Source organism: Colius striatus, chromosome 6 (assembly GCF_028858725.1).
Source record: "Colius striatus isolate bColStr4 chromosome 6, bColStr4.1.hap1, whole genome shotgun sequence".
Classification (NCBI taxonomy): Eukaryota; Metazoa; Chordata; class Aves; order Coliiformes; family Coliidae; genus Colius; species Colius striatus.
Window position 1 is genome coordinate 24,078,632 of NC_084764.1, and position 25,552 is coordinate 24,104,183.

At 35.4% G+C, this 25,552-nt stretch overlaps 1 protein-coding gene across 6 annotated transcripts in view; it reads left to right on the forward strand.

Annotated features, from left to right (window-relative positions):
• Positions 1-25,552, forward strand: part of TTC7B (tetratricopeptide repeat domain 7B) — a 137,702-nt gene that overhangs the window by 32,395 nt on the left and 79,755 nt on the right. For all 6 annotated transcript variants that reach the window (XR_009818939.1, XM_061998365.1, XM_061998368.1 and 3 more), the window contains 5 exons: positions 1,468-1,589; positions 13,879-13,957; positions 15,337-15,509; positions 19,153-19,216; positions 24,366-24,503. Coding sequence is in view for 5 of the 6 variants with exons in the window: in XM_061998365.1 (XP_061854349.1) it covers positions 1,468-1,589; positions 13,879-13,957; positions 15,337-15,509; positions 19,153-19,216; positions 24,366-24,503 (576 nt within the window). In the remaining variant the exon portion in view is untranslated. The remainder of the gene's footprint in view (positions 1-1,467; positions 1,590-13,878; positions 13,958-15,336; positions 15,510-19,152; positions 19,217-24,365; positions 24,504-25,552) is intronic.

A 25,552-nucleotide genomic window follows, 5' to 3' on the forward strand; every position in this document is an offset into this window, starting at 1 on the left:
ACTAATAGGCACAATCCTGGGACAATGAAACAATCATCAGATATGCTAGTCAGATAAACATGTGATTTTAAAATAGAGATGAACTTCAGATAAATTTTAGTAGTTCTATAAATTGAATCGGGACAAAGTTCTTGGACTTGATAGCCAATATGTCATTTTATCTTATTAATATATTACAGTATGTGTGAAATTATGGTTTCTGTTAAAATCGGATGTGTTAGACATGTAGGAGGTCTGTTTTTATTGATGAAAGCTGATATATCTGAGCTCACTAATGTTAAACAAAATATAGCCTATAAACAACTGCAGAATGTTAGGCAAGTTACTGTTCTTTCCTTCATTTTTTAGAAGTTATGGATTATGGAAATTTAAAGTTATGCTCTTTATTTGTGAAGAACGTAATGCTTCAAGATTTAAAAGCTTTAGACTTTATCTGAATTTAAAGAGATACATAGGCTTTTTTATTTTCTCCACTTGTTTTCGTTTACACTGTTAACCTTGTCTTCTGTTTCTTACTACTCAGCAGGAACCCTTCAAGTTCTGTAGATACCTTTTTTTTGAAGGAAAGAAAATTTGTGTTGCCCTTTGTCTCTTGGAGTTACACACTACTGCATTTAGACTTGGCAGTATGTCTGGACAAAGTGCAAAACACTTGGGATTCTATTCTTTGGCTTGTGAATACTATTAGAATGAAACAAACTAGCGATATCAATCTGACTGGCTTTTTCAGACCTAGTGCTTACAAGCCTCAGGCCTGTCATTCGACAGTTATCTTGAAGAGTTTATTAGATACAGTTAGGGTCACAAAAGCAAAAAAAGGGGAAGGAAAGCTTTGATGTGAAGGCGGAAAGAAGAGTGATTTGCACTGTTTTTTAAATACATACACATTTTTGTTTTCTGGGCTTCTTTTGCTTTGGGTTTTTTGTTTGTTTTGTGATTGTCTTTCAATGACTGCTGGACTATGTGTAGTGGATATGAAGGCAAGTGAAAGCTGATAGGTCTTCATTTTTGAGAGAGCATTTTGAATGTTGATGTAATGCAAATTAAGTTATTTCTAACTTGTTTTTTTGGAAATCACCCTGGAGATCACTTTTAATGTTCTTAATGCTTCCTGCAGCAGTCTTTCCTAACCTAACAGGGTTTTAGATTTTGAACACCATCATCTTCTGCTACTGAATAAAGTGACAAATATGCTTTTTCAAGTACTTCTTTTTCATGTACCATTCTTCACAAAAATTTCTGGAAAAGTAGTATAAATTTTTTCTTAGAAGCACTTCTGCTTGGTGAAGAAATTACCTTCAAGGCTATAGCCGAGAGCAAAAATATTTATAGGGTGGGAATGAAGGTAAGCATAGAAGTATTCTACTTAGCTGCCACCTACAAATGAAAAATATTTCTCCATCATTAGGTAAATGTGTAAATGAACACAAAGCTTGGTTTTAATTTTTTTTTCTTTTATTCTCTTAGATAATTAATGCCAATATGCAAAACAGAAGCCCTAAGCCAGGGCCTACGGCACATGAACAAGAACTTGGTTTTTTCCTGGAAACAGGGCTTCAAAGAGCACATGTTTTATATTTTAAGAATGGGTAAGATTTGATTCTCATTTTTTTGTGTTTGACTTTTTTGTTTAGTTTTTGTATTTGTGATCTAACCAGTCATCAACATTTTTAGCAGTATTGAGTTGTGTAATCATGAGGCTTTTTATTAATAAATTAGTAACATTTTGATTGATATACGATACTGATACTGTATTTATTTACATACTGTAAAATTGTTTAATCAAAGTGTATTAAACAGAAAGCATTTTATATTTTACTTATTAAATGTGAAAACTGGAAATATCTTTGACTATTACCTTATTACTAGACACTGTTAGAAAGTGATTGATAACATATTGAAACTCTTGATTTTTATAATTTTGATTTTGTAATTTTTTTCCAAATCTCTTCAGTTACCACTTATTTTAACATTATGCTGCAGGATAAATGTGCATGAAGATCAACAGTATGTATACAAGTATACAATCTTCATTGTACCTGCTCTGTAGATAGTTCTAGATTTTGCATGAGAGATCTTTTTTAATTTGTTTTGAATAAGGCCTACCTTAAAGCCTAAAAATAAATTCAGATATCACAGAAAATGAAAAAAGAAATACAACTTCCCATTTTTAAGAGCTTCAAAACTGGCACAAATGGTGTTTAAGTACATTTCTGACATTTGTTGTGGAAATTATAGTTTAAGAATTTATTTGCAGGAGTTCTTATTTCACTAGGAAAATGTGGTTTGATTGAAATATCGGAACTCTTGGTAGGACTACTGTTTTCTACTAAAAATGTTTCTATGTCTTTCAAATACATACATAGGAGATGAAGGGAAATTGTGCAGTGTCTGTAAAGAGTTCGAGATTTTATTGTGCTGGTGGTAAGGTAACAAAAGGCTATCCAGGTTCTGAAACTGTAAGGCTGCAATAACACATGATCTGAGAGTTACATTTTAGTTCTGTTTTCATCATTTTATTGCAGGAGGGATGGAATGTTCTGAAAGTTAATTTTTTTTCATTTACCAGAGCTTAAAATAATGTTTATGTTTTCATGCATGCCTATACAAAAGATAAGTAAAATATACTTACTGAAATAATCCTAGTGGCAATTGTGGTTAGGAATACTCTAAAAACTCCAAATTGAAGAATCTTGACTGAAGGCCAGGAATGGAAATGGTCCGCTTAATCTGACGTGTCGTGAGTAAAATACATTAGCAATAGACATAGCAGATTAAGATTAATTAAGAAAACAAAAAACAACTACACAAAGAAGTCTTGCAGGGGTTCATTAAGGAATATCCAGCCCATAGGAGTGCTTTCCTAGACCACATCTGTTGGTCTGGTGTGAACTTTGAAAGGCTGATAGTATTCCATGTACACTTAAACTCGTTAACTCCTACAGAAGCATATAATCTTTTTTGCAGTCTTTAGAACAATGTTCAATTGCAGTTTACAAGCTAATTACATGTTACATATTTAACTTCCAGTTTCTTCTCCCAATTTCATTGACCAGTTTTACTTTTTTTTTGTAGTATGAGAGGAAGTGAGGTATTATGATTGGCATGGAACTTATTTTCCTTATTTTATATATTCTTGCTTTTATATCCTAGAATTTCCATTCTCAATTTAGAGCCAATGTCAATTCTTTCAAGATTTCCTAATATGGTCATTGTTCCAGGCTGTTACTTATGTTGCTGCTTTTATGGATGGTTTTATTTTTTCTTCTGTTTTGGTTTTTTAACTTGAGTTTACCAGAACTGAACAGAACTTTAATATATATACTTTTCTAATAGGGGCAAATTTGTAACATGCTTTTTCTACAAAATCACAGAATCACAGAATGGTAGGGGTTGGAAGAGACATCTAAAGATCATCTAGTCCATCCCACCTGCTAAAGCAGATTTGCCTAGATCAGGTCACATAGGAATGCATCCAGGCATTTTTTTTGCAATTGAAGCTGTAGATGTTACAAAGGGCTTCAATCCTGTGAAGGAGGCAGAGAATTGGCAGAGTTTAATTGCTTACAAGTGATGAGACAGGAGAAGAGGAAAAGTGTGCCTCTTTGTTTTTACAGGCAAAGTCTATTCATATTGCAATGCAGTGGAATCTCTTAAATGTGGATGTTCATGATGTGAGGCTGACGCTCAGAAGCTGAATCTGACAAAAATTTCCTTTTGTTGAACTATATCTGGCATTGGTTTGAGTTAGCTCAAGTGTTGTCCTCCTAGCAGCATAGAGACTATACTAATTTATGCATTGGAGCATGCTTAATGATCTAAGTAAATGTTTATGGATTTTTTTTTGCTGGGTTTTTTAGAGTACAGCTCCACTCTAGTAAGTACTAATAAGCACCTCTCAGAATCTGCTGGAGAACTGAATTTGTCCGAAGTCTTTTTGCTATGGAATGGAGTTCTGTTATTGTGGCCTATCTAGGGGTCAGTTGGCTAATCACTGCTTTTAATTACACTTCTTCCACTAAAAGTAGAATCATAATTTCTGTGCACATGTCAGTTACAAATTAGGAAAGAAAATAACTTTTATAGTAACTGAAGAGCAATTTTAGCAGTAATGTAGGGAATATTACTGCCTACCCAGAAGGCTGGTTGATCCACTTCAAATTTCTCCTTTATTCACTAACTGTACAGAGATTTTCTTTTAAGATAATGAATCAAGTTTTCATGGAGGATTAAGTGGCTGTCTTTCAGATATGCATTGTCTTGTATGAAAAACTAGGAAGTGTTTGAAACCTAACTTAGCTTAACTGCTACATGCTGGCATTTTGAAAATACGTGGAAAAGCAATTGCCTAAACAAGAAATAATGGAAGTAGTGTGAATGTAATAATGCTAGTTTAGTGCTCTGTGAAGACACAAATTTGAAATTAATGTTTCCTTCCAAAGTGTACAGAATTTTAGTAGATTCAAACTACATACACATTTTTCATTTGGGAGCAGAGAAACATTTGGAAATGAATATTGAAATGAACATTGCAAATGAATAATAAAGAAGTTCAGGAAGCTCTTCTAAAACTTAAAGTAGGGTTTATGTGCTTTTTAATAAACATTCTGAAATAAGTAACTTAAAATGTCTTTCAGGCTGATTATGCAACCTTTATTGAGTCTAGTAGTTGCTTTGTAATTTCACACCAAAGGAGTTCAAAATCCTAGTGTTCCAAGAAAAGCTGGGAGCACAGAAACTTAGACATTAGTGCTTTAACACAGCTATTTTCAAGTAAAATGCCCATGAGAAAAGGACGACAGAATTCCGAGAATTCCGTACCCAGGAATTCTCCTAGTTTAGTATTTATCTCATAACATGAAAGAAAACAAACAAGGCAAACTTAATTTATAAACATATTTTGGTTTTGAGATAGTAGTGTTTAGAAGTATACTGGAAGTATATGCCCTCAAAGCAAAAGAGCCTTCTGGTTGAAGTCTAAAATCAGGAGACAATCACGTGAAAGCAGACCTAGCTAGCTTTCAGAGCTCTTTTTTTTTTTTTTTTTTTTTTTTTTTTGGCTTCTCCCATATTTCACACCCGCTCCAAAAAGATTGCTCTGTCAGAGACTAGGATCCAGACTGCAATTTGGTCCAATCTCCGACATTGTTCACATGCTGACTCAAAGCTTGAGGAACCTGGACTAGTTCTGTACTCCACATGGCGTCATTACCTGTGCTGGCAGAGCTGCAGTGAAGCAAGGTCTTTCAAGTCTCCTCCATGAAGTTGTTTCTCAGAAACTATTTTTCTGCTCAGTAAAAAATTAATTACGTTAATTGACCTTGATTAACTTCAAAAAGAGGAAGTTAGTGGGTAGGAGGACTAATTGGTGCTAGATTTCTTTATAACAGTAGTAGAAGGTGGTTTGCTAAGCATTAAGGTAAGTTTGCCAAGGAAAGTGTACATGTACTTGGGTCACTGTGGTTACAAAGGGAGCTGGCTCCTGGAAGAGCTAGGATACTAACAATGTACAGAGCATTTAAAAAAAAACAACACAGAGGACTAGTTAATAATAAAAGATGATCTATATTTTAAATAGTAATAACTATTCATAAGCCATTTTTGCCAAGAGTTACGGAATTACATTATTTGACTCTTCAAGACTATCCTAAACCGTAGGCTGTGCAGTAGCAATAAAATTGTACCAGCACGTTTATATTCGAATATCAGTGAACAGAAAACTGGTACAGTGCTAAGAAAAGCTGAATATTATGCAGGCACTTGAGACTGTATGCGTGTGTTTTCATTTGTTGTTGAGATTAGATGCATTTGAAAAGCCATGAGTTCTTTCAAAGCATTCATTACTCAGTTTATTTCATTGTCATTGGTCAAAGAATTTCAAAGTTGTTTCTAATTTTGTGAGATAAAAAGCAGTATTAGGCTGACCATGGTGAGTATTCACTATTGTGTATACCATGGAGACAAAATAGATTACAGAAATACTAGCCATCAGCTGAAGTTTGAAAGGCAGGCAATCTTTATGTTTTTAGGTATAATTCCCCTTCACACCTCCTGATTTGCGCACCCTTTACTTTAAGAATATGTAACTGCCAGAATAATGCATTATACAGCAGATTCACTGAGGAGTGCTTGTAATATTTTTTGTTGTTGACATGCAGGCATTTTGGTGTTTGTACTGAAATAGTTTTGTTTGAGTTTGGTACACTTAGAGCTAACTTGTTTTGTCTCCAAAATTTTCCTTTCACAGCTGGCCTACTGTCCCAAAAGACCTTTTTCTGAAGTCCCATTTGACATACTGTATTTTCAGCAGAATACAAAATTTTTTTAAAAAATCTTTCTTCAAGTGTATAGCAGTGCCCTTGGACATTTTACTTCTCTCTTGTGTCTAAGCTTAGTATGTACATATAAATCAATTTCACAAAGTTTCAGTGCCTTTTCGTTTACCAAATCCCCATGTAAATGCAGCATGGGTATTTTAAGTAGTTTTTTCTCAGAGATTACATTCAAGCAGCTGTGTGTCTGTTAAGCAACCTGGCAGTGAAGTAATTTCATTTACTTTGCTGTGATATTTTTTATAAGACAATTGGCAGGATGTTTTTTAGAGGTGGTCTTATATTCTCCTTCCTGAAAGAAATATTGTGGTAATCTACATACTTAGGAATGCTGCATGAATTCTTACCTGTGATAAGTGAACAGAGGAGGAGTATAAAGAAAAGAGATTAGTGATAAATATTCTGTTTGTATGTTTTGAAGTATTTGCACAAGGTTTTCTTTCTATAAACTGTTGTCCCTGTTTGTAGATGCAACTCACGTTTTGTGTGTTGCATATAGTATGAATTTGGAGAGTTTTGGTTCTCTTGTGCTACATTTTCCCCCATTAGTGTATTCAGTTACATTGAACACTGGTTGATAATTAATTTGAAGATTGTAAAAGTAAAAGACAGCTTAGTAAGCATTTTCAAAATTGTCATTGTGTGCAAAAGAGGAGAGGAAATCTTGTCCTCCATTCTACTTCATTTTAGTATAACAACCTGATAGCAAATACAGGAGTTGCCAAGAAAAGATAAAACTCGTATTAACTGTACTAATTAATAAATGGCACAAACAACTTCAAGTAGTGGAAAGCTGTGTATTCCTCTGATTTTAATCTAGCTAACCAGAAGCTGTAGCTTTAAAATTGAACATTTTGAGGAGTTAACAAGGGAGTTAGAAAATCAACAGCGACTCGATAGCCTCTTAATTTGTTTTGGGTTATTTCTTTTTTTTTTTTTTTTCTTCTCCCTCCTCTAGTTCATTTTCACTATCATCTTTCTCATTTAACACATTGCTATCTTCACACTGGTGCCCAATGCATTGTTATTTGGCTTTCATGTCAGGCAGGCACACAGTATCAGTGAATCCCACCTCCTTATAACTCAACATAATTCTCCATAGCTGTTGCCCCTAGTATGCTTTCATTGCAAGGGTGGCCTCTATTCCTCTCACCCTTTCACTTTGGTGTTACTGTTGTTGCTGTAACTTCCTCCTGGATCTGTAGAACTTTTTGTATTTTAAATGTAAATAAAATAACTCCATAAAGCTTATGACCATATAAATTGACTACTGTGTAGTACAATATGAAATATTTACCAGTGAAAACTGTATTTACTTTATTCCTTCTGTAAACTTGTTTCTTTAGTAAAAATTTCTGGCATGATTAGCACTTTTTTGTGAACTCCAGAATGGGCTTTTTTTTCCTGTGATTTCTTTGGTTTGGTAATTTTCTTTGGCAACTTCTTTATCTACCTCCATTTCTTCCTCTGACTCAATCTCTGCTCAGAAGAGGAAACTTGCAAAATAATAGGAGGTAAAAGGCAAGACTTCTAGTGTACTCTGTCTCCAGTAACTGGAGAAGTCCTGTTGTGAATCTGTCCTTTGAGCCTTAGTAGCTGGATCAGATACTTAGTGTATACACGTACATACATGCCTATAGTGTGTTGTAGATACACACTTCCATGAAAGAGCATGCTGAGGAGGAGCTTTGGTAGTGGTGTCAAGAGTAGTAAACACAATATGTAGCATCCTGATACTGTTAATTGGAGTTACTTGCTCTCATCTTCCCCATACCTACACTCCTGGCATGTGTTATTTTGTTAGGTTTTTGCTGGTACAGGTTCTTACTTGGCTTTTCTGTGGAGTCATTTAATTTTCCAAAACAGTAGAAATGAACAGCAAAGAAATTATAGCTTTCTGTCATTTTATGAGATGAATTATCATACCAGGAAGTGTGATAATGACTGGTGTGTCTATGAGAAAAGACATACAGCCATACAAGTGAGAATAGGAAGATGTGATGAAGGGAAAATAGTGGAAAAAAGGGAATAAACATGTGGAGAGGAAAATAAGACCTTCTTCTTTCCACAATGATTAGGTAGACTGCCAGTGGAACTTCAGTCTAGGCAGCAAGTGTTTTTGTTTTGAATGCATGAATGCAAGAATTGCTGCTTTTATTGATCTGTTTCAAATGCTTAAGTTTGTGTAACTGTAGAGACACAGTGAAAATGTTTTGTTTATAAGCCCAGATATCAGTCAGGAACCATCAAGCAAACGTGATCTTCTGTAGTGAATTCGAGATACCTAGGATTTTAATTTCTGCATGAGTTAATGGATAAAATGAGAAGTTTATCATGGCGGTTTTGGTTTTGGGTTTTTTAAAGTGTGCTCAAAAAAAGAGTAGTTTAGAGTCTGGCAAGAAATAGAGGATTTTCTACATGTATTCCAGGAGGTAATACCCAGTGATGATTAATGTTTTGTAGAAATTGTGCTGTATTTTGAGAATATTCAAAGTATCAAAGAAAGAGAGGGAAACCTGAGAGGGAAAACAACTGTCTGAAGTTGCAACTATGTTGCCGTTTGGAGACAGATGTTTAAACTTTACCAGCATGACTGCTTGAGATGACTTAGATTGTGTTAGATAGTTTTTCTAGTTGTGGATAAAATCAGTGTGTTCCCCTCTCTCCTCCCTAATCCTGAGGGAAAACAGACATTAGTGACAACCATCTTCAGATGGTTGTCACTTAGACTTAGACTTAGTTGTCACAAGACTTAGCCTTGTCGTTTTGGTCAGACCTTTAATACAGTCGTTGAGAAAGCCATAGAATTTCAGTTGTTTTTAATGTATCATTTTTGTTAAACTGATCTTCGTAGGGCTACCTAAAGCAATTGCTCTAGTATGTTAAAATTGCATGCCTTATTATTAGGAGACAGCTAAAGAGTTAATCTCTTGATTTGTCACACTTCTTACTTTTTGCTTATGTAGGAACTTGATTCAATGTAAAATAATTTCTGGCCTTAGGAGTGTGTAAATTAATCTTATTTGGACAAAAGATATTAGCTGGAGTGTATGGATTTAAATAGTTATGGGTTTTTTGTGTCAGTGAGAATGAAGTTAGTGAAGTGCTGCTATTGTGATTGGCATGTGTATCAAGAGTTTTGCCCATCCTTAACTCCTTCCCTTCAAAACATACCTTTTTTTTTGTTATTTGATTTCTTGGGAGAAAATTTCAAACTTTAAAACTAGTATTATACAATTGAGTTTACAAACTTTTCTTTTTTTGTGTATAAATATAGAAACAGACAGAGACAAGGAGAGAGAACATGCATTTAGGAAGTTGGCTCATTTCCAGAAGCAACTTCTGTTTAATCACTTCAATCAAGCAATCTAGATCTTGTTGTTCTTGGTTTCTCTCTTAAAACTTGAATATTTCCTAAATGAGATACAGTAAGCCTTGACAATGAGACAATAGGTTAATGTAAGTAACTTTGTTCATGGGCATGGCTCTACATATCATTTTCTCTCATAAATGGGAAAATTACTGACAGTTTAGGCACCTAATTGCATAGGAGGTGAGATTTGATCTAAACTCACTAAGCAAAAGTTTTTTTCTAATTCCATGCTTAATCTATAAAAGGCAATGTTAGACTAAGGATTTCAGGGTTTTAATTGATATATGTAAAGGAAATGCCTGACAAAGCTGTTCCACACTAATGGAGAATTTGCTGTAAATAAAAAGTAAATTAACCTTATCAGCCTTTCTGAAGTTAAACTAAAAACATTTCTTTTGTAGCCTGTTCTGTGTATATTGTGGTTAGAGCTTTGTTAGAAGGAACAGTGTTTGGGTTTTTTATTGGAACATCTTTTTGAGATAGACTGCTTCTCATTGAGCAGTTTTTTGAATAGTTTGGGTTTTGTTGTGGGTTTTTTTTTTTTTGTTTTGTTTAAAAACACAAGGATAAGAAGGTTTTTCTGGACTCCTAGTGCCAAAACACTCTTGTATGTGACACCAAACATGGTTTTTAAAACCAAGACACTTCTTGGTGGTGATGGTGACAAGTATGTTTATGCCAGAAGTTTGCTACTGCTGGCTGATATGTTTATATTCAGGTACTCTAATCTTGCATTCAGAGTTTGTCCTTACTGCGCCTTAATTTACTTCCTGCACTTTCTGTGTATCATATATAGTTAATGGTCTTTCTCTCTGTGTTCAGGTGTGAGCACTTTGCATAGATGAAGTTAAAACGTTTTCATTATTCTAAGCAGAAATGCTGCCTGAAGTTTTCAAAGGTTTCTGATTTTCTAACAAAATTTGTTGGGTTTTAGGTTGCAAATATGTAGATAAAAGAATGCAAAGTAGCCCTAAGGGTATCAGTCCATGTAGACTTTCAATAGTAGTAGCTACCTTTAAATCCTGTTCTTTAACTGGTATAGTGGTACTTAAAGAGTCAATGTAGGGGTTTTTTTCCTTGAAGATTTAAAGCAGCAAACAGTTTAATTAGTTTTTAAAAACTAGGAATGTGTAATTCAGAAGACTTGACTTGAGCATGTTCTGATGATAGGCAGCCGTAGAAACACACATATACATAACTAGCATTGTCTGTCTGTGGGCTGTCTTTGTCTTCTGAAATTGCTGAAAACATGTCATGTCTGAGTCCATATTAATGTACCTAAAATTCAGTGTCTTGAGCATGGAAAGGATCTCAAAGTCATTTACAGACACTGCAGAACATTGTTTTCTTAGTTAACCTGCCTTTTTGCTCTGACATTCAATCAGCGTGGGTGGAACTGCTAACAAGAAGGCATATCATAGCGAAAAGCAGGTAAAAATTGTGTGCTTCCTAGAATAGGCAGGAAAAGTATGTGCCAGAATAGCTGCCACTCTCTTCTCCCATCGTTACAAACTTAACAAATACAGGAAATGTACTTTGCTGAAAGCAGTGCACTGTGGAGATCTACCATATTGTTCATGGTATATTTTGCTTCATTACTTAGCTCTCAAAGCATTTAACCCTTTTTTTGAGTGACTTAGATTGTAGTTTTTGAGTGTATTTTTTTTTTTATTGTTACACTTCATGTAGAAGATGCTTGACAGATCTGTCTTGTGTTTGTGTTCACTTGTGCAGTGGATCAGTGTTAAATGCTTTATGAAGCAAAAACTAATCTCTATTTTGCTTTTTTTTTTCTTGTACAATCTTACTGCTTTTTCCATGGTACAGTAGAACTTCAGTCACAAGTTTCAATCCCTTGCAGATGCTTATAAAAATGTAATAGATCACTAATAACAAGCTGTCATGAAGTTCTTAAGGACTTTTAAAAGTTGCATATTTTTTCAGAGTAATTTTTTTTCATATGGAAAAAACTGTTCTTAAAATTTCATAAAGACTTAAATTATTGTGATGTGAAGTTCTACTACATAGTATATGTAGTATGTAGTACATATACTACTATACTGGGAAATCAGTATTTCAAGCCAACAAGTTCTTGCTCTTTGACAATTTTTCAGGGAACATTTCATTTTTTTTGGTAAATCTGTCTGTTTGGGTGTTTTAAATCTTGCAATGAGGACACATCTGTAACTGCCATAGAGTCCTTGAGAGAAAGCTCTGTTCAGGGGAAATATGTATATAAAGCAGGAGGACTTAAAGCTGGAATTCCAATGGTTTACTTTTGGTTCTCTAAAATGTTTGACAGGTGGTATTACTGAATGATACATATTTTGTCTTTCCAAAGGTGATGAAGTTATCCAGCTTCCACTGAGTTCAAAGATTTTCTTAAAATCTGGCCTACTGACTTTCTGTAATTCATTTGTATATGAAGTTGGTGTAACATTCATTAACTATTAAGAGGCCTATCTGTGTGAAATATATAAATAAATATAATCTTTCATGCAGTTGTTTCCATGTTAGCTGTATACATAAGATTGACCAGTTAGTACATACTAAAGAAAATTAATCTTTGCTGTAAATTGAACTTTCTACAAACAATCATTATTTCTCGTGTGACTGATAATTAGTTCTTTTTAACCAACTGGTGGCTTGCTTTCACATAACTTTCAACCTGTTCATACAGGTGTTTTTATTTGGAAATGCTAGCTCTTTTAAATGAGCTTTTATATAAAAGTCTTTCAGAAGACAAAACTCGTGCTATTGAAAGATATCTGTCAGTGCTAGAGACTAAAGTTTCTGAAATGAGTTGATAATCTTTTATCGTATAAACTGGAACAGATTACCTCTGTCATAATCTAAAGAGAAAAATAAATTAGTAAGTCTCTAGATGAACCAATAAGAGTTCTCTGGTTCTATAGCAAGATCTCTTGCATCAAACACTCTAGTTTCAGGTTTTTTGCATCTAAATTTAAAGAAGGTATCTGTGTAAAAATACTGTCATTAAAAAAATTTGTACAAAGCTGCAATTCAGAAGATCAGTGTTTTAAATATAATTTGTAAAAACAGGCATCAGAGTAAGGAAGGCAATTTCAACATCAGCTTTACAGTGTAGTGCACAGTACAAAAATATATGTAATATTTCTTGTCCATTTTGAGCTCATGTTAGGTAAATGTTATGCAACTTGCACATAAAAGCACATCTTAAGTTAATGCAACTATATGACGTAACAGCAATGATTTCACACAAAATATGCTTTTGATGAAAACATTTAGTTTTGCAACTGAACTTCAATTAGTGAAATGACTATCCTATGCTATGTGTTGAGATTGCAGAATTCAGCTGTTTGACTCAGCAAAAAGCAACCCTGGTCCTTCACCAGATCAAAACCAAAATGTATTAATATCGAATAAAATATTCTCAAATACTTTAGGTGCAATAAAAAAGCAACTGAGAACTGATACGGAGATGAACAAAATATAAATCTGTAAGACATTCAATCTGTTGTTTGAGAAGAGAGTTCAGATCTTCTAAAATTTTTACTATGAACAAATCCTCCTCTCTGAGAGTCTCTTTGCAAAAACTATTTGGGCAGCAGAAGTGGAAGAAGCATAGATGAAGAAACTTGAATAGCAGAAGCCACACAAAAGTGGGCCTCATTGTGTCTGTGCTCTTTCCTTTCTTAAAAAGTTTGGAATTTTGTATTGCTTTCAATGAGGAATGTAGGATTTGTTCCTTTATTATTTCCTTATTTTTAAGGTGTCAAGAGGCAGCTAAAATGGAATGTGTTTTGCTGCTTGGATGTTCTTTCGCCCCCAAATTTATACCTTGAAGCCTAATGTAATTGAAAAGTAAAACCATTGTAGTAGCAAAACCAACTTCAGTTTTATTTTGTTACTTTTTTGAGGTGGTCACATTTTACTCTTTTCCTTATTTTCTCTTGAACTGCTACTGAGTGTGAAAATATTTTTTCAATAAACTGTCAGGGAACGTTGTAGTATTCAATGGTGGGGTTCCCAGATGAGAGATATAACATAGATACATCTATATCATAGAAAGGTGATGATGATATGCAGGAAAATAAAAATAGCATGGATTTTAACAACTTTATCGAGTAATATGTTAAGGTATTACTACATTCAAGTTGGAATACTGTTGAATTCTATGTCTATATACAGGAACTTGACAAGAGGAGTTGGTAGATTTAGAGAGTTACTAAGAGCTGTCGAAACAAGAACTACACAAAATCTGCGAATGGTAAGTTCTTTTCCTTTTAGTAGCGAAGTAATATATATATTTGAAAATATATTGGATGAGTTAGAGACAGCCAGATTGTTAGATACATAGCATATTGATCAGGATCAGTTATCTACCACTTTATAAGATTACATTTCCCGGCTTAAGTTAACAATTAAAAAGGAGTGTTTGATACCTGTTCTCTCCCCTAGTTATCTTTCCTGGTTATGGTTAAAACTAGCTCTGTCTCTGACCACACTTTGAACTTAAATCATAATGCTCGATTTATGACTTACCATAGTTTCAAAGGGGTATTGTTTCCTGTTTTTCTAATGTTATGGGTGCGAAGACAATGCAGTATCATTATGAGTGTTCTATTAAGTTTGAAATTCTCAAGTTATTTCTTTATTTTTGTGATAAAGCTTCTTAAACAAAAACAGTAAAAGCAAAATCATGAAGATTTATTATTTTTAGTCAGAGAATAAACCTTTACCAGAACATTGATGTATCTTTTTTGCATCTTTTGTATAATAAAAATCAAGACTTTGATCTTTTTCTCTCATGTAATGATTTTCAAGATCCTAATGATTTTCAAGTTTCCTAATACTAGACCTTTAGAATTCCAAAGTGGTAGTCATTTAATAACTAATTCTTATTAAGGATATTAAAATTATTAAGTAATACACCTTCAGTGGAGAGGAATAATATTGCCAACTTTAATAGAATAAAAGATGAAAGGCTTCATATGATATAGGAATTATGGTGGAAGATGCAGTCTGCTTTAGCATGGGATTACTGTCATGAATTGCAATTCCTTCAAGGAATATAGGCCTACTCCACCATGGTCGTCTGGGCAGGCTAAAAGTGTGGACATTTGTTCTACTGTGGTCATCTCCATGGATCACAGGGAAGTATCTTCTCTACTGTGGTGTCTCACAAAGAAACATCTGCTCCAGGCCAGGAGAGGCAGTAGAGGTTATTGAGCACAAAATATCTGAAAACATACTTGAACATGCTGCTTTCTGAGGAGCAGCAGTTGGTGTTTTTGCTTCAAAAGTATCTGCATATAATTGGTAAAAATGAAGAAGTGTTTGTTGTTGCCACTTTAAAAATATGTGTTTAGGCAGCCACATCAAAAGCCCACTGGTTGCCTTTGGGTCCTAGAAATACCCTCTCCTGAGATAATCTGTAGCAAGGATGAGTGAGCAAACAACCTCATGGCTCTTTCTTCCTGGGTGGGCAAAACCATGACAGCACAGAATGCCTGGGGGGTTTTTGATGTTTTAAAGTCACAGAAAATGTATTCTACATGCCTAGTCTTTGTAGGAAATAATCCAAGCATTTTTGAAGAGTTTGTAGTCATCATTTCTAAGGAAAACATTCATCCTTCACTTTTCCAGACAATAGCAAGACAACTGGCTGAAATTTTGTTACGAGGCATGTGTGAACAGAGTTATTGGAATCCACTGGAAGATCCTCCTCACCAGTCACCCCTAGATGATCCACTTCGAAAAGGTTCAAATACTAAGAATTATGCACTCAGTAGAAGACCACGGGTATACACTGGAGAAAAGTATGGCTGAGTTTATACCTCTTGTTTCTATAATTGCAATTGTTACACAGTGCACTGGGTAGTTCAGTTTAGTTTTTTGAAAATGTAGACGAAATCGGGCAATGTGAGGAGACAGAAATTCTTTTTAAACTAAAGAAAAAAAAATTACGGGAGAGGAATGTGGAGCCTGGAGAATACGACTGGAGATACACTGGATGTGGTCCTGAGTAACCCACCAGCTGACCCTGCTTTGAGTGGAGGGACTGCATTAAACAATCCCCAGATACCCCTTCCAACTTCAACTGTTCCATGATTCTGAGAATTTCTTTTGAGGAGACTGTTATCTCTGTTCCATATGATTTTTTTTTTGGTCACTTTTAATCAAAAGTGTTATCATCATCATCATTATTATTTTGTCCAGCTGGATTAAAAGCCAGGCATTGTGGCTGTTTAGTTTCAGTCTTGTCTGACTATGTCTAGGATGTGAAGTCATAAAAAAGCAGTCTTTTGGACTTTAGAAAAAGATGCAGGCATAGAGTTGAACAACTTGCCAAAACAGCTACAGTCTTTCTCTGCAAGTACAAAATTAACAAACTATACAGACTGGCAACCTTTTTGTTAGAAAGAAAATACCTCGTGTGGATATACCTCGATCACTGCACTGGAAAAGTATGTAGTCATTACCCAAAGTGAGGAAATCTATGCAGTCACATGTTTTCTCATTTAGACTACTTGTCTTCACACAGCAAATTTTGAAGAACAGTCTGTTCCTCTCTTACAACATATATAGTGGTTAATATGAAAGCTTTTTCCATAAGATGCCCTTATGTGCAGAAGAGTCTGCTTCTGTGGTAGATTACTTATAGAAGTAGTCCTACCTTAAATTCTGAAGAGATATTTTCTTTTACTGTTCATAATATAGAATCATAGAATGGTAGGGGTTGGAAGAGACCTTTAGAGATCATCTAGTCCAACCCCCCTGCAGAAGCAGGTTCACCTAGATAAGGTCGCATAGGAACATGTCCAGGCAGGTCTTGAAGACCTCCAAGGAAGGAGACTCCACAACCCCTCTGGGCAGCCTATGCCAGGGCTCCATCACCCTCATAGTGAAATAGTTTTTTCTTATATTTAAGTGGAACTTTTTGTGTTCCAGCTTCATCCCATTACCCCTTGTCCTGTTGCTAGACACAATAGAAAGAAGGGATGTCCCAACCTGCTGACACCCACCATTTAGATATTTGTAAATGTTAATTTAGCAACGTAAAATAACTCATATTGCAGGCATTTTAATTGTTTAGCTGCATTTATCACAGATTTTCATCAATGCGTATTTGATACAGTGGCAAGCCCACACAATTAGAGTGTCATTATTATTAACAAGTAGGATGGTCTTTATCTTGAAAGATTTCTAGGACTTCTTCCTTGTTGCAGAATACTTATAGCAGGTTTTTCAGGCTCAGTCTTTCAAACTTACATTCTTCATTCTCAACTAATTGTTTTGTAGAAATATATCCTGGCAAAAGTGGGGCTCTGTTGCGTGTTATGTTCTTGGTTCATGCAAATTCAACACAATTCCACAATTTCAACAGAGCATGTAATTTTAAGTTCTTTTGTTTCATCAAACCAGAGTGATTAAAACCAGTTAAAATGTGTCTAGCCAACTATCTTGTCTCCAGCAGTGACTGAAAGTACCCAAGACAATGAATAGCAAGAGAGATATGTAAGAAACATTTTCCAAGATATTCATCCTGACTACCAACTCTTTGTCTGAGATATGCTATTTGGATTTCTAAATATATTAAGTAACTGCATTGTGTTCTTTTGAGGATGGTGAATGTGATTTGGCTAATAACATTTATGATTTTGTAGATGTCTGTTATAGCCTCTTCAATTTTCTTTGAAGAACTTTGGTTTGCCTTTGTTTGGCAGCTATTTCATGCTTCCAGTTACCTCTTTTGTTCTGCTCTATTACCTTGGAATTACTTTACTCATATGCCTGCATCTGTCAGGAGACACGGAAAATACTTGAGTTAACTAAATTGAGCTTTTTACATACACAGGTCAAAGAAATTTCCCAATAATTTCTGCATTAAAAGGATCTTTGCTGTTTGAGACCAACATTAATCTTTTTGCCAAAATATATTCAAAGTTTTAGGAGAAAATACCATTTGCTTTCGATTTGATAAGTGAGTTTTTAGTATATCTTTTGGCCAACTTCCTTTTTTTTCTCTGAGAAAGTAATTTCTCCAGCAGCTATTTCCAGGTGTTATTCTGCTTTCTGTGAACCATTGGCAGTTAAATCTGCTTCCAGGTTGCTAAATTCTGCATTGAAGACTAGATAGGTAAATGAGGATCTGTCTGATGCTTCCACTCCACCCCTCATTCCCTGTCCTGGGTGATTCTTATTCATGAGTGTGTTTTGAAATTTATTTCAAAAAGTAAAACACCAAATAAGTAAAAAAAACAAGTGTCTTCTAAAATTTAGAATACTCTTCAAAATCTGGTGAGCAACTTGCATAGATTAAAAACTAAAAGTCTAAGAACAAACCAGCTGCCCTGGGGCTTAGCTGCTGCATGTTACCAGAATACATTCACAATGTTGCTTTTAAATCACCTGTACTCCAGATATGTTTTAGTTTTCTTTTCAGGTATTTAATTACTGCTTAAATTTCTGGTGCATTTAAAAACCCCAAAAGATGCTTTCATCTCCAAAAAGTTTTGTTTGCTGTTTTTAATTTGTTGTAGTTTAAGCACCCTTGGGACTGTAGGAATTGCTTATTAACAGCAATAAATGATTTTCTACATTTAAACAGTTAATTGTGAAACTATTGGTCTGGATAAACAAGAAATAGTGCTAATGCAGAAACAGTGTAGAGAAAGAAATCTGAAGAGTTAAAATGCATTCACTGTGTTGGGTTTTTTGTGTGTGTGAGAGGATGAATGAATGAATTCCTACTAGTCATGTACCCAATGCAGATTGCTGTTGTCTGTCCACGAGCTTAAAAAAGTATTGAGAAAGCATTGTGTTCAGAGAAAGCAGTAAAAGCTTGCAAAATAGCCCTATGCAAACATTCAGTATTAAGTTATAGGGAAGTGTAGTTCATTAAAACCAAATACTTCAGGCTTGGAGGAACAGTGGTTATTGGAAGCAAACAGAGATTGCCATGGCTTTATTTTAAAATTTTCACAGCTGTTGAAAGCATCAAGAAAACAATTCTCAAGGATATATTATGAAAGACCAATAGAAGTATTTATCCGCATATTGCCTAAAACACAAAAATTATTTTCTTCTTGTGAGAGTTTCATGCTGACCTTTAAATCAGTAATGTAGTTTCACCTCAGATAGATTAGATGCCAGAGGCTGGTTAAACAATGGATACGGTTTTTACAGTTTTCAAATTACATGCAATTTTGTGATATTTGAATGTGTTTGGCTGGCAGCTGTGTTGGTTTTGTTGACTTTTTGTATTTGGCCAACTTTTCTGAAATGCAAATATAGAGCATTGCAAAGAAATGCATTTTAACCAAATGTTTTTTCTATGCAAGTTACTCTGTTTTTTTTTCTGGAGTTTTTTTCCAGTTTTTACAATATTTTTATTTTTATATAAGCTACTCCTAAAGCTAATGTGTTCTGCTTAAATAATTAAATTCTCATTTTGAACAGCATCTTTTGTCCTCAAGAAAATACAGAAGAAGCCTTACTGTTGCTCCTTATTAGTGAATCTATGGTAGGTAAAACAGAACGAATGTGTGCGCTGTATGTGTGTGTGTGTGTTTTCCTTGTTTTTTTTTAAATGAAACCAGAAGTGTTTGTCATTCCTTACTTTATCACTTGTATTTCATTTTCTGTTAGGAAAGCAGGTAGGTACTTCTGAAACTCCAGCTTGTGTTTCTGTGAGCAAGTAAAATGAGATCTGCAAGTGTTATGAATCGGAGTTTTTCCCCTTTAGAGGGGCTGAACCTAGCCTCTTTCTGACTATAGGAAGATGAGCTCAAAACCAGATCTTTCATTTGGTGTCACTTATCAGGATGAACCACTGTTATACCGGCTGGTTGCCATCCAGACAAACAAAAAATGTAAGTTATTTTTGTTGTAAAAAGCAAATCCAAGACTACCAGATGAGCATAATAAACATAGCCAAAAAGTATTTTCCATTGTGCATTAAACCTTAGATGTCACTCAAACTTCTACATGATTTTTAATGATATTGGCACTCAGCTGTTGCTGCTGGATGGGATTTTTTAATGTCCTTATATCCTCAATAGGTGATTCCTTTCAATAGCCTGCTTGTGCATTTATCAGCCTTTCATATTTTCTTTTAGTATGGTTTTACTATCTACTGTCACATACTGACATTCTCACACCACATCAGTTATGTGTTCTCAGATGGCAGAAATCAAAAGCTGAAGCTGGTATTGTTGCTGTTTTTCTAACTAGAGGGGTAGAACTTCTAGAGCCTGAGGTATCATATAGTATCTGTCTGACCACACATTGGTGAGCCTTAGTCTTTTGAGTTCTGTAGGTGATTCAGATGCTTTCTTGCTCTGGCATAATTTCTGTTTTGATAAGGTTAAGTGGTATCGGAGTATTTTATTGAACATTGTACTATTTGGACTATTTTAAAGTAGCAAACATTTACATTGTAGTGTGAACTGCTTTAGTCATTCCCACTCCTCTCGCTTGCAATGTTCATGATAAAACCTGCCACCAGAAAACTGGACTGATCAAACATTTCCATATACCATGTGTTGGTTTTACTGCAGCATACGCTTACTACTGAAAGGGACTGCCTGAGCAGCTCATGGAAATATACAGAATTCTGATGCGAACTCTGGTCATGAAGTGAAGCGGAAGCAGTTCTAGTTCTGCAGGATCTGTCTCCTGATTACTGTATTTGCATGTGGACTCCCTTGCATATCAATGTTAAGATCCCTAAAACCAAATTAAAAGTACTGCCCTGTTAATTCTCATTTCAGCTTCCTTATGACTTTTGCTTTGTGAATTACATCTGCCTAATTATATAAAATTCTTGTCACTGTAGAACATACATCCTTAGCAAGCTTGCTTTCTTTTTGTTTGTTTGTTTACAAGTAGCTATTGCAGGCTATCAGAGGCAAAAGAGTTTGTTTCAGGAGAGTATAAAATCTTTCACATGAGTAACTGACTTGGCTAAGTCACTTTTTCAAATTAGTTTAGGAGGGGGGAAAGGGGAATTAGCATAAAAATAGTCATCACCACATACCTTTCTGAAAGTCTGGAGCTGTTATTTTAGCTTCAGTGCATGCTAACTTTCTAGCTGAAGTGGTTACAAAGTAAGATGAAATATATGATTTTGAAACCATATTTCAGAAAGAATTATTATGCTGAGTCACAGAAGACCATGCAATCATTGGAGTTTTGTGATGGTACTGTTGTTCTTTATGTAATACGATCTTTTCATTGCATTGTCTGTGAATTAATAAAAAGATAATATTTCAAGGCTTCCGCTCTTCAAGAAATTCAAGTATATATTTGAAAACAGAATGAGGATCTGACACGTAAGCAACATTTTGTGTGTGTAGGAGTAATCAGATTACTATGTATGTATGAACCCTGAATCATAAGTGCTAATTTCAGGGAAGGGATGCACTCCATCATCATAAATTCGTATTATTTGGATGAGATCTAGTACAACATATATCCAGAAAACTGACTTTTGCTAGTGGATCACAAATGCTACTTTTGAGTCACTTTGAGTTCCCCGAATTTCCAAATTCAGAAAGGATGCTTTGAGTAATTTAAATTGTAATATTTATGAAAGAAATGCTCTGGGAAAGACAGTTCCGTGCTTTTCAAGTGTTCTAATTCTCTTATAGGTACATTTCAGAGTACAGAATCTCTCTTGTAGCCACATGACTGCTGCTGCAGTGTATTGTCATGCTTAACAAGAAAAGTAAGCAGCAACTCTAACATCACTCTTTCTGTAAGATGTCCTTGTATTCCGGCTGTTAGACTTCCGAAATATAGGCCAGCCTTTTGTTATCTAGGCAGGAATGAGTAGAAAGGTGGGATCTGAAGGACTGTTGTGTTCACATTAGAGTGCAAGTAGATGTTGCTGCATGTCAGCTAAGCTATAGTAACAGAATCACAGAAGGTCTGAGGTTGGAAGGGGCTTCTGGAGATCATTTTGTCCGACTCCCCTGCTCAAGCTGGGCCACCTGGATCAGGCTACATCTTTGACCAAATGCCTTTTGGATATCAACAAGAATGGAGGCTCCACAGTTGTCTTGGGCAACTTGTACCAGTGCTCAGTCACCTTCACAGTAAAAAAAAAAGTGTTTCATGACGTTCAGAGGAAACCTCTTGTGTTTCAGTGTGTGCCCATTACCTTTTGTCCTGTCACTAGGCACCATTGAAAAGAGCCTGGCTCCCCTTTCTTTGCACTATCCCTTCAGGTATTTGTACAAATTGAGCAAGTTTCCCCCCGGGCCTTCTCTTCTCCAGGCTGAAGAGTCTCAGCGCTCTTAGTTTTTCCTTATAGAATATGTATTCCATTCTATTATTCATCCTGGTGATTGTTTGTTTGACTGTCTTCCATAGCTTCACATCTCTTTTGTAATGGGGAGCTCAGAAATGGACCCAGCACTCCAGGTGTGGCCTCACCAGTGCTGAATAGAGGGGAAGGATCTCCTCTCTGGAGCTGCTGGCAACACTTCTGTTCATGCAGCTTGGGATTCCACTAGCCGTCTTTCCAGTAAAGGCACATTGCTGGCTCCTGTTCAACTTGCTGACCACCAGGACCCTCAGGTCCTTTTCTGCCAAGCTGCTTTCCAACTGGGTAGTCCCCAGCACGTGCTGACTGGTTCCTTAGGTTATCCTTTCCCAGGTGCAGGACTTTGATTTCCAAGTCTTTGTTGAAGCCTATGAGGTTCCTCGCAGCTCGTTCCTTCAGCCTGCTGAGGTCCTTCTTGACAGTACAGCCTTTTGACATATCAGTTCCTCCTCTTAGTTCTGTATCATTAGCAAACTTGCTGAGGGTATACTCTGCCCCATCATCCATGTCATTAATGAAGATTTTGAACAATGTCAGGCCCAATGTCAGTATCTGGGATACACTGTTAGTTACTGGCCTCCAACTCAACTTTATTTCACCAATCACCACCTCTTGGGCTCAGCTTCATGTGTTATTCTTAGCCAGTACTAAAATGGCTGAACATATCCTTTCTTCCTCAGTGGGTGGACTGAGGTATACTCCTTATATTTGCTTCAGTCATGAGGGTGACTATGGCCAGCTAACATACTGCACTTTAACTAATAGTCACTTTATTGTGTCTGAGATCATGGAAGTTCTGAAACACTGGGCCCTTAAGTTTGTATGTTCATTCTGTTTTATGATGGTGCAGAAAATTATTGTTCAAATATATAAGATCTCTTTAATACATTTATCCTCTTCTATAATACTGCTTTGGCATTGTCAGTAGTTTTTTCATAAAAAGCGCTAGTTCATAGCTTGTTCTGTACTTGCAAGGAATTGACTCAGTGATTAAATGTAGAGTTAAAAAGGAAGAAGTTCTTGAAGCTGACTAAATATTTATGCAGTGTAGAAAGGAAAAACCAAAGACTTCCTGATCAAAAGAAAGCACAATGTCTGTTCTGGGGTGTGTGTGCAGGGGTGTGTGTTTCCAAACCAAGCTGATATTTTGTGAAATGTTTGTGCATTTTACACTCTGTGTATCTCTGATTTTTTTTCATTGTTTAATTATTCTGATTTTAAAGATGCATTAAGTATGTTTGGACCTTAAAATGTTATCCTGTTAAAGCAGAGAAACAATTTATGATCCCTTAAGCTATATCATTCGTCACCTCTGAAATAGACAGAAATGAGCTGGTCATTAGGATTTAATGTATTTAAGTAAATGTGTTAAGGGGGCCATGTCCTGTGTAATTTAAAAAATAGGAGAAAAGGAGGGAGAAGGGGAGAAAAGAATCTTTAACTGCTGACTTGAAACTACTAGATATACTGCCATTTGTACTAATTGATATAATAAACATCAAGAAATCTAGAAATAGATAAGGTGTCAAGATATTTTCAAAGGGCACATGGTATAGTGGGAGAAGTACTGAATAGTTCAAAATAGATATTCTTAGCTACTGGGAGACCTGAATTGATCATTTGCTCTTCAACAAGATTTTTCTGTGAACATGGTCAAATAATTGAATCCAGTTCTAGCTCAGCTTTCTTCCTTCTTGAAAGGAAAAGTTTAATTAAGGAATTAGGTTTCCCCTGTGCCTTTCATAAAATAGGATTGAAAGTACAAAGCCTTACTGCAAACAGGAACGTGACCTGATTCCGAACCTGTGCTTAGGACCAGAAACAGTTTTTACTTCTCACTAGTAACTCCTGAAGGTAGTTATGTGGTTATCTTGGGCAGGTTACCACTAACAAGTGAGAGTAGCATCATAATATTGTGAAGAGAAAATAAATTCGTGGCATTATTTACAAAGGCTGTAACAGAGGATTTTAAGATCCTGCTGAGAGGTTCTACTAGCGTATTTAAAAAAAACCCAAAAAACCAACATTTTAAAAGGAGAATAGATGTTATGTTGAAAAACATATTTAGTTTCTGAGAATTCTTCATTAATTTTAAATTTTAAACCTTATTTTTTTGATTATAATCAAGTAATTCAAAATAGATCTATATAGAAACCTAAGTCTTGCAACTAACGTATAAAATCAGTGATTCTTGCTATCTATAAATTAATAACAGATATTTTTTCTCTGTATTATTTCAGTCAACTACTGACAGTCAGTCTGCATAGAACAGTAGTTATTTGAGTGAAAATGTAGGTTAGATTACTGTGGCTGATTTTGTTTCTTTTTCTGTGGTATGTTTCAGGCTAACCGTGATGCTGTACTGAGCAGAATACCAGAACACAAAAATGATCGTATCATCAGTTTGCAAAGTGCATCTGTAGTCTATGACTTACTTACTATAGCCTTGGGAAGAAGAGGCCAGTATGAAATGCTTTCAGAGGTTTGTCAATAATAATGAATATTTAACTGTGTCTTCATTGCTTATTTCTGTTATTCATGTTAATTGTGGTATTCTTAGTCATGTATCTTGAAGTCTGGAACATTACCCCAAAAAGTAGGAGGAAAGTCTTATGATCCCCTCACATGGAGAAAAGGGTAGAGCCTTCTGTGGTTTTAGTATAGTTGAACGTTCTGACTAAAAGAAGATGGTTTAACTTAGATCTTTGATTTTGGTACCTTTTAGAAGCTGCTTGTCCAGTGGTGAGGTTGGTTACAGCAACCAAGCAGAACCACGAGTATCTGGAAAGTTAAGGATCATACATTGACCAGCTTCTTAGTTCAGGGTTTTTAGCCACTGTCTTGGGCTTTGGCACATGAAGTATGCTTAAGGTTTTTTTTTTTAATTCTGGGTCTAGCATCTTAATTGTGTGTGTATTACTATGAAATGCTCTCTATGAAAAATAGAAAGTAATTCTTTTACATTTGAAAAATACTTTTTGATATAGAATAATTAAAATGGATTTCATTTCTGTCCATGAATATCTATTATGGACACAAAAAAAAATAATCTTATGAAGACCTGGTGTAATAGACAATACTCATTTTGAGACAGCAGTACTCTAAATATTCTAAACAGTGTGCACAGGCAGCCAAGAAGGCTGATGGCATCCTGGCTTGTGTCAGAAATAGTATAACCAACAGTACCAAGGCAGTGGTTGTCCCCCTGTGCTCAACACTGGTGAGACCACACCTAAAATACTGTGTTGAGTTTTGGGCCTCTCACTACAAGAAAGACACTGAGGTGCTGGAGTGTGTCCAAAGAAGAGCAACAAAGCTATTGAAGGGTCTGGAGAACAAGTCTTATAAGGAGTGGCTGAGGAAACTGGAGGTGTTTAGCCCATAGTAAAGGAGGCTGAGGGGAGATCTTATTGCTCTCTACAGATATATTAAAGGAAGTGGTAGGGATGTGGGGCTTGATCTCTTCTCTCATGTTACAAATGACAGGATGAGAGGAAATAGCTGCGAATTTTGTCAGGGGAAGTTTAGATT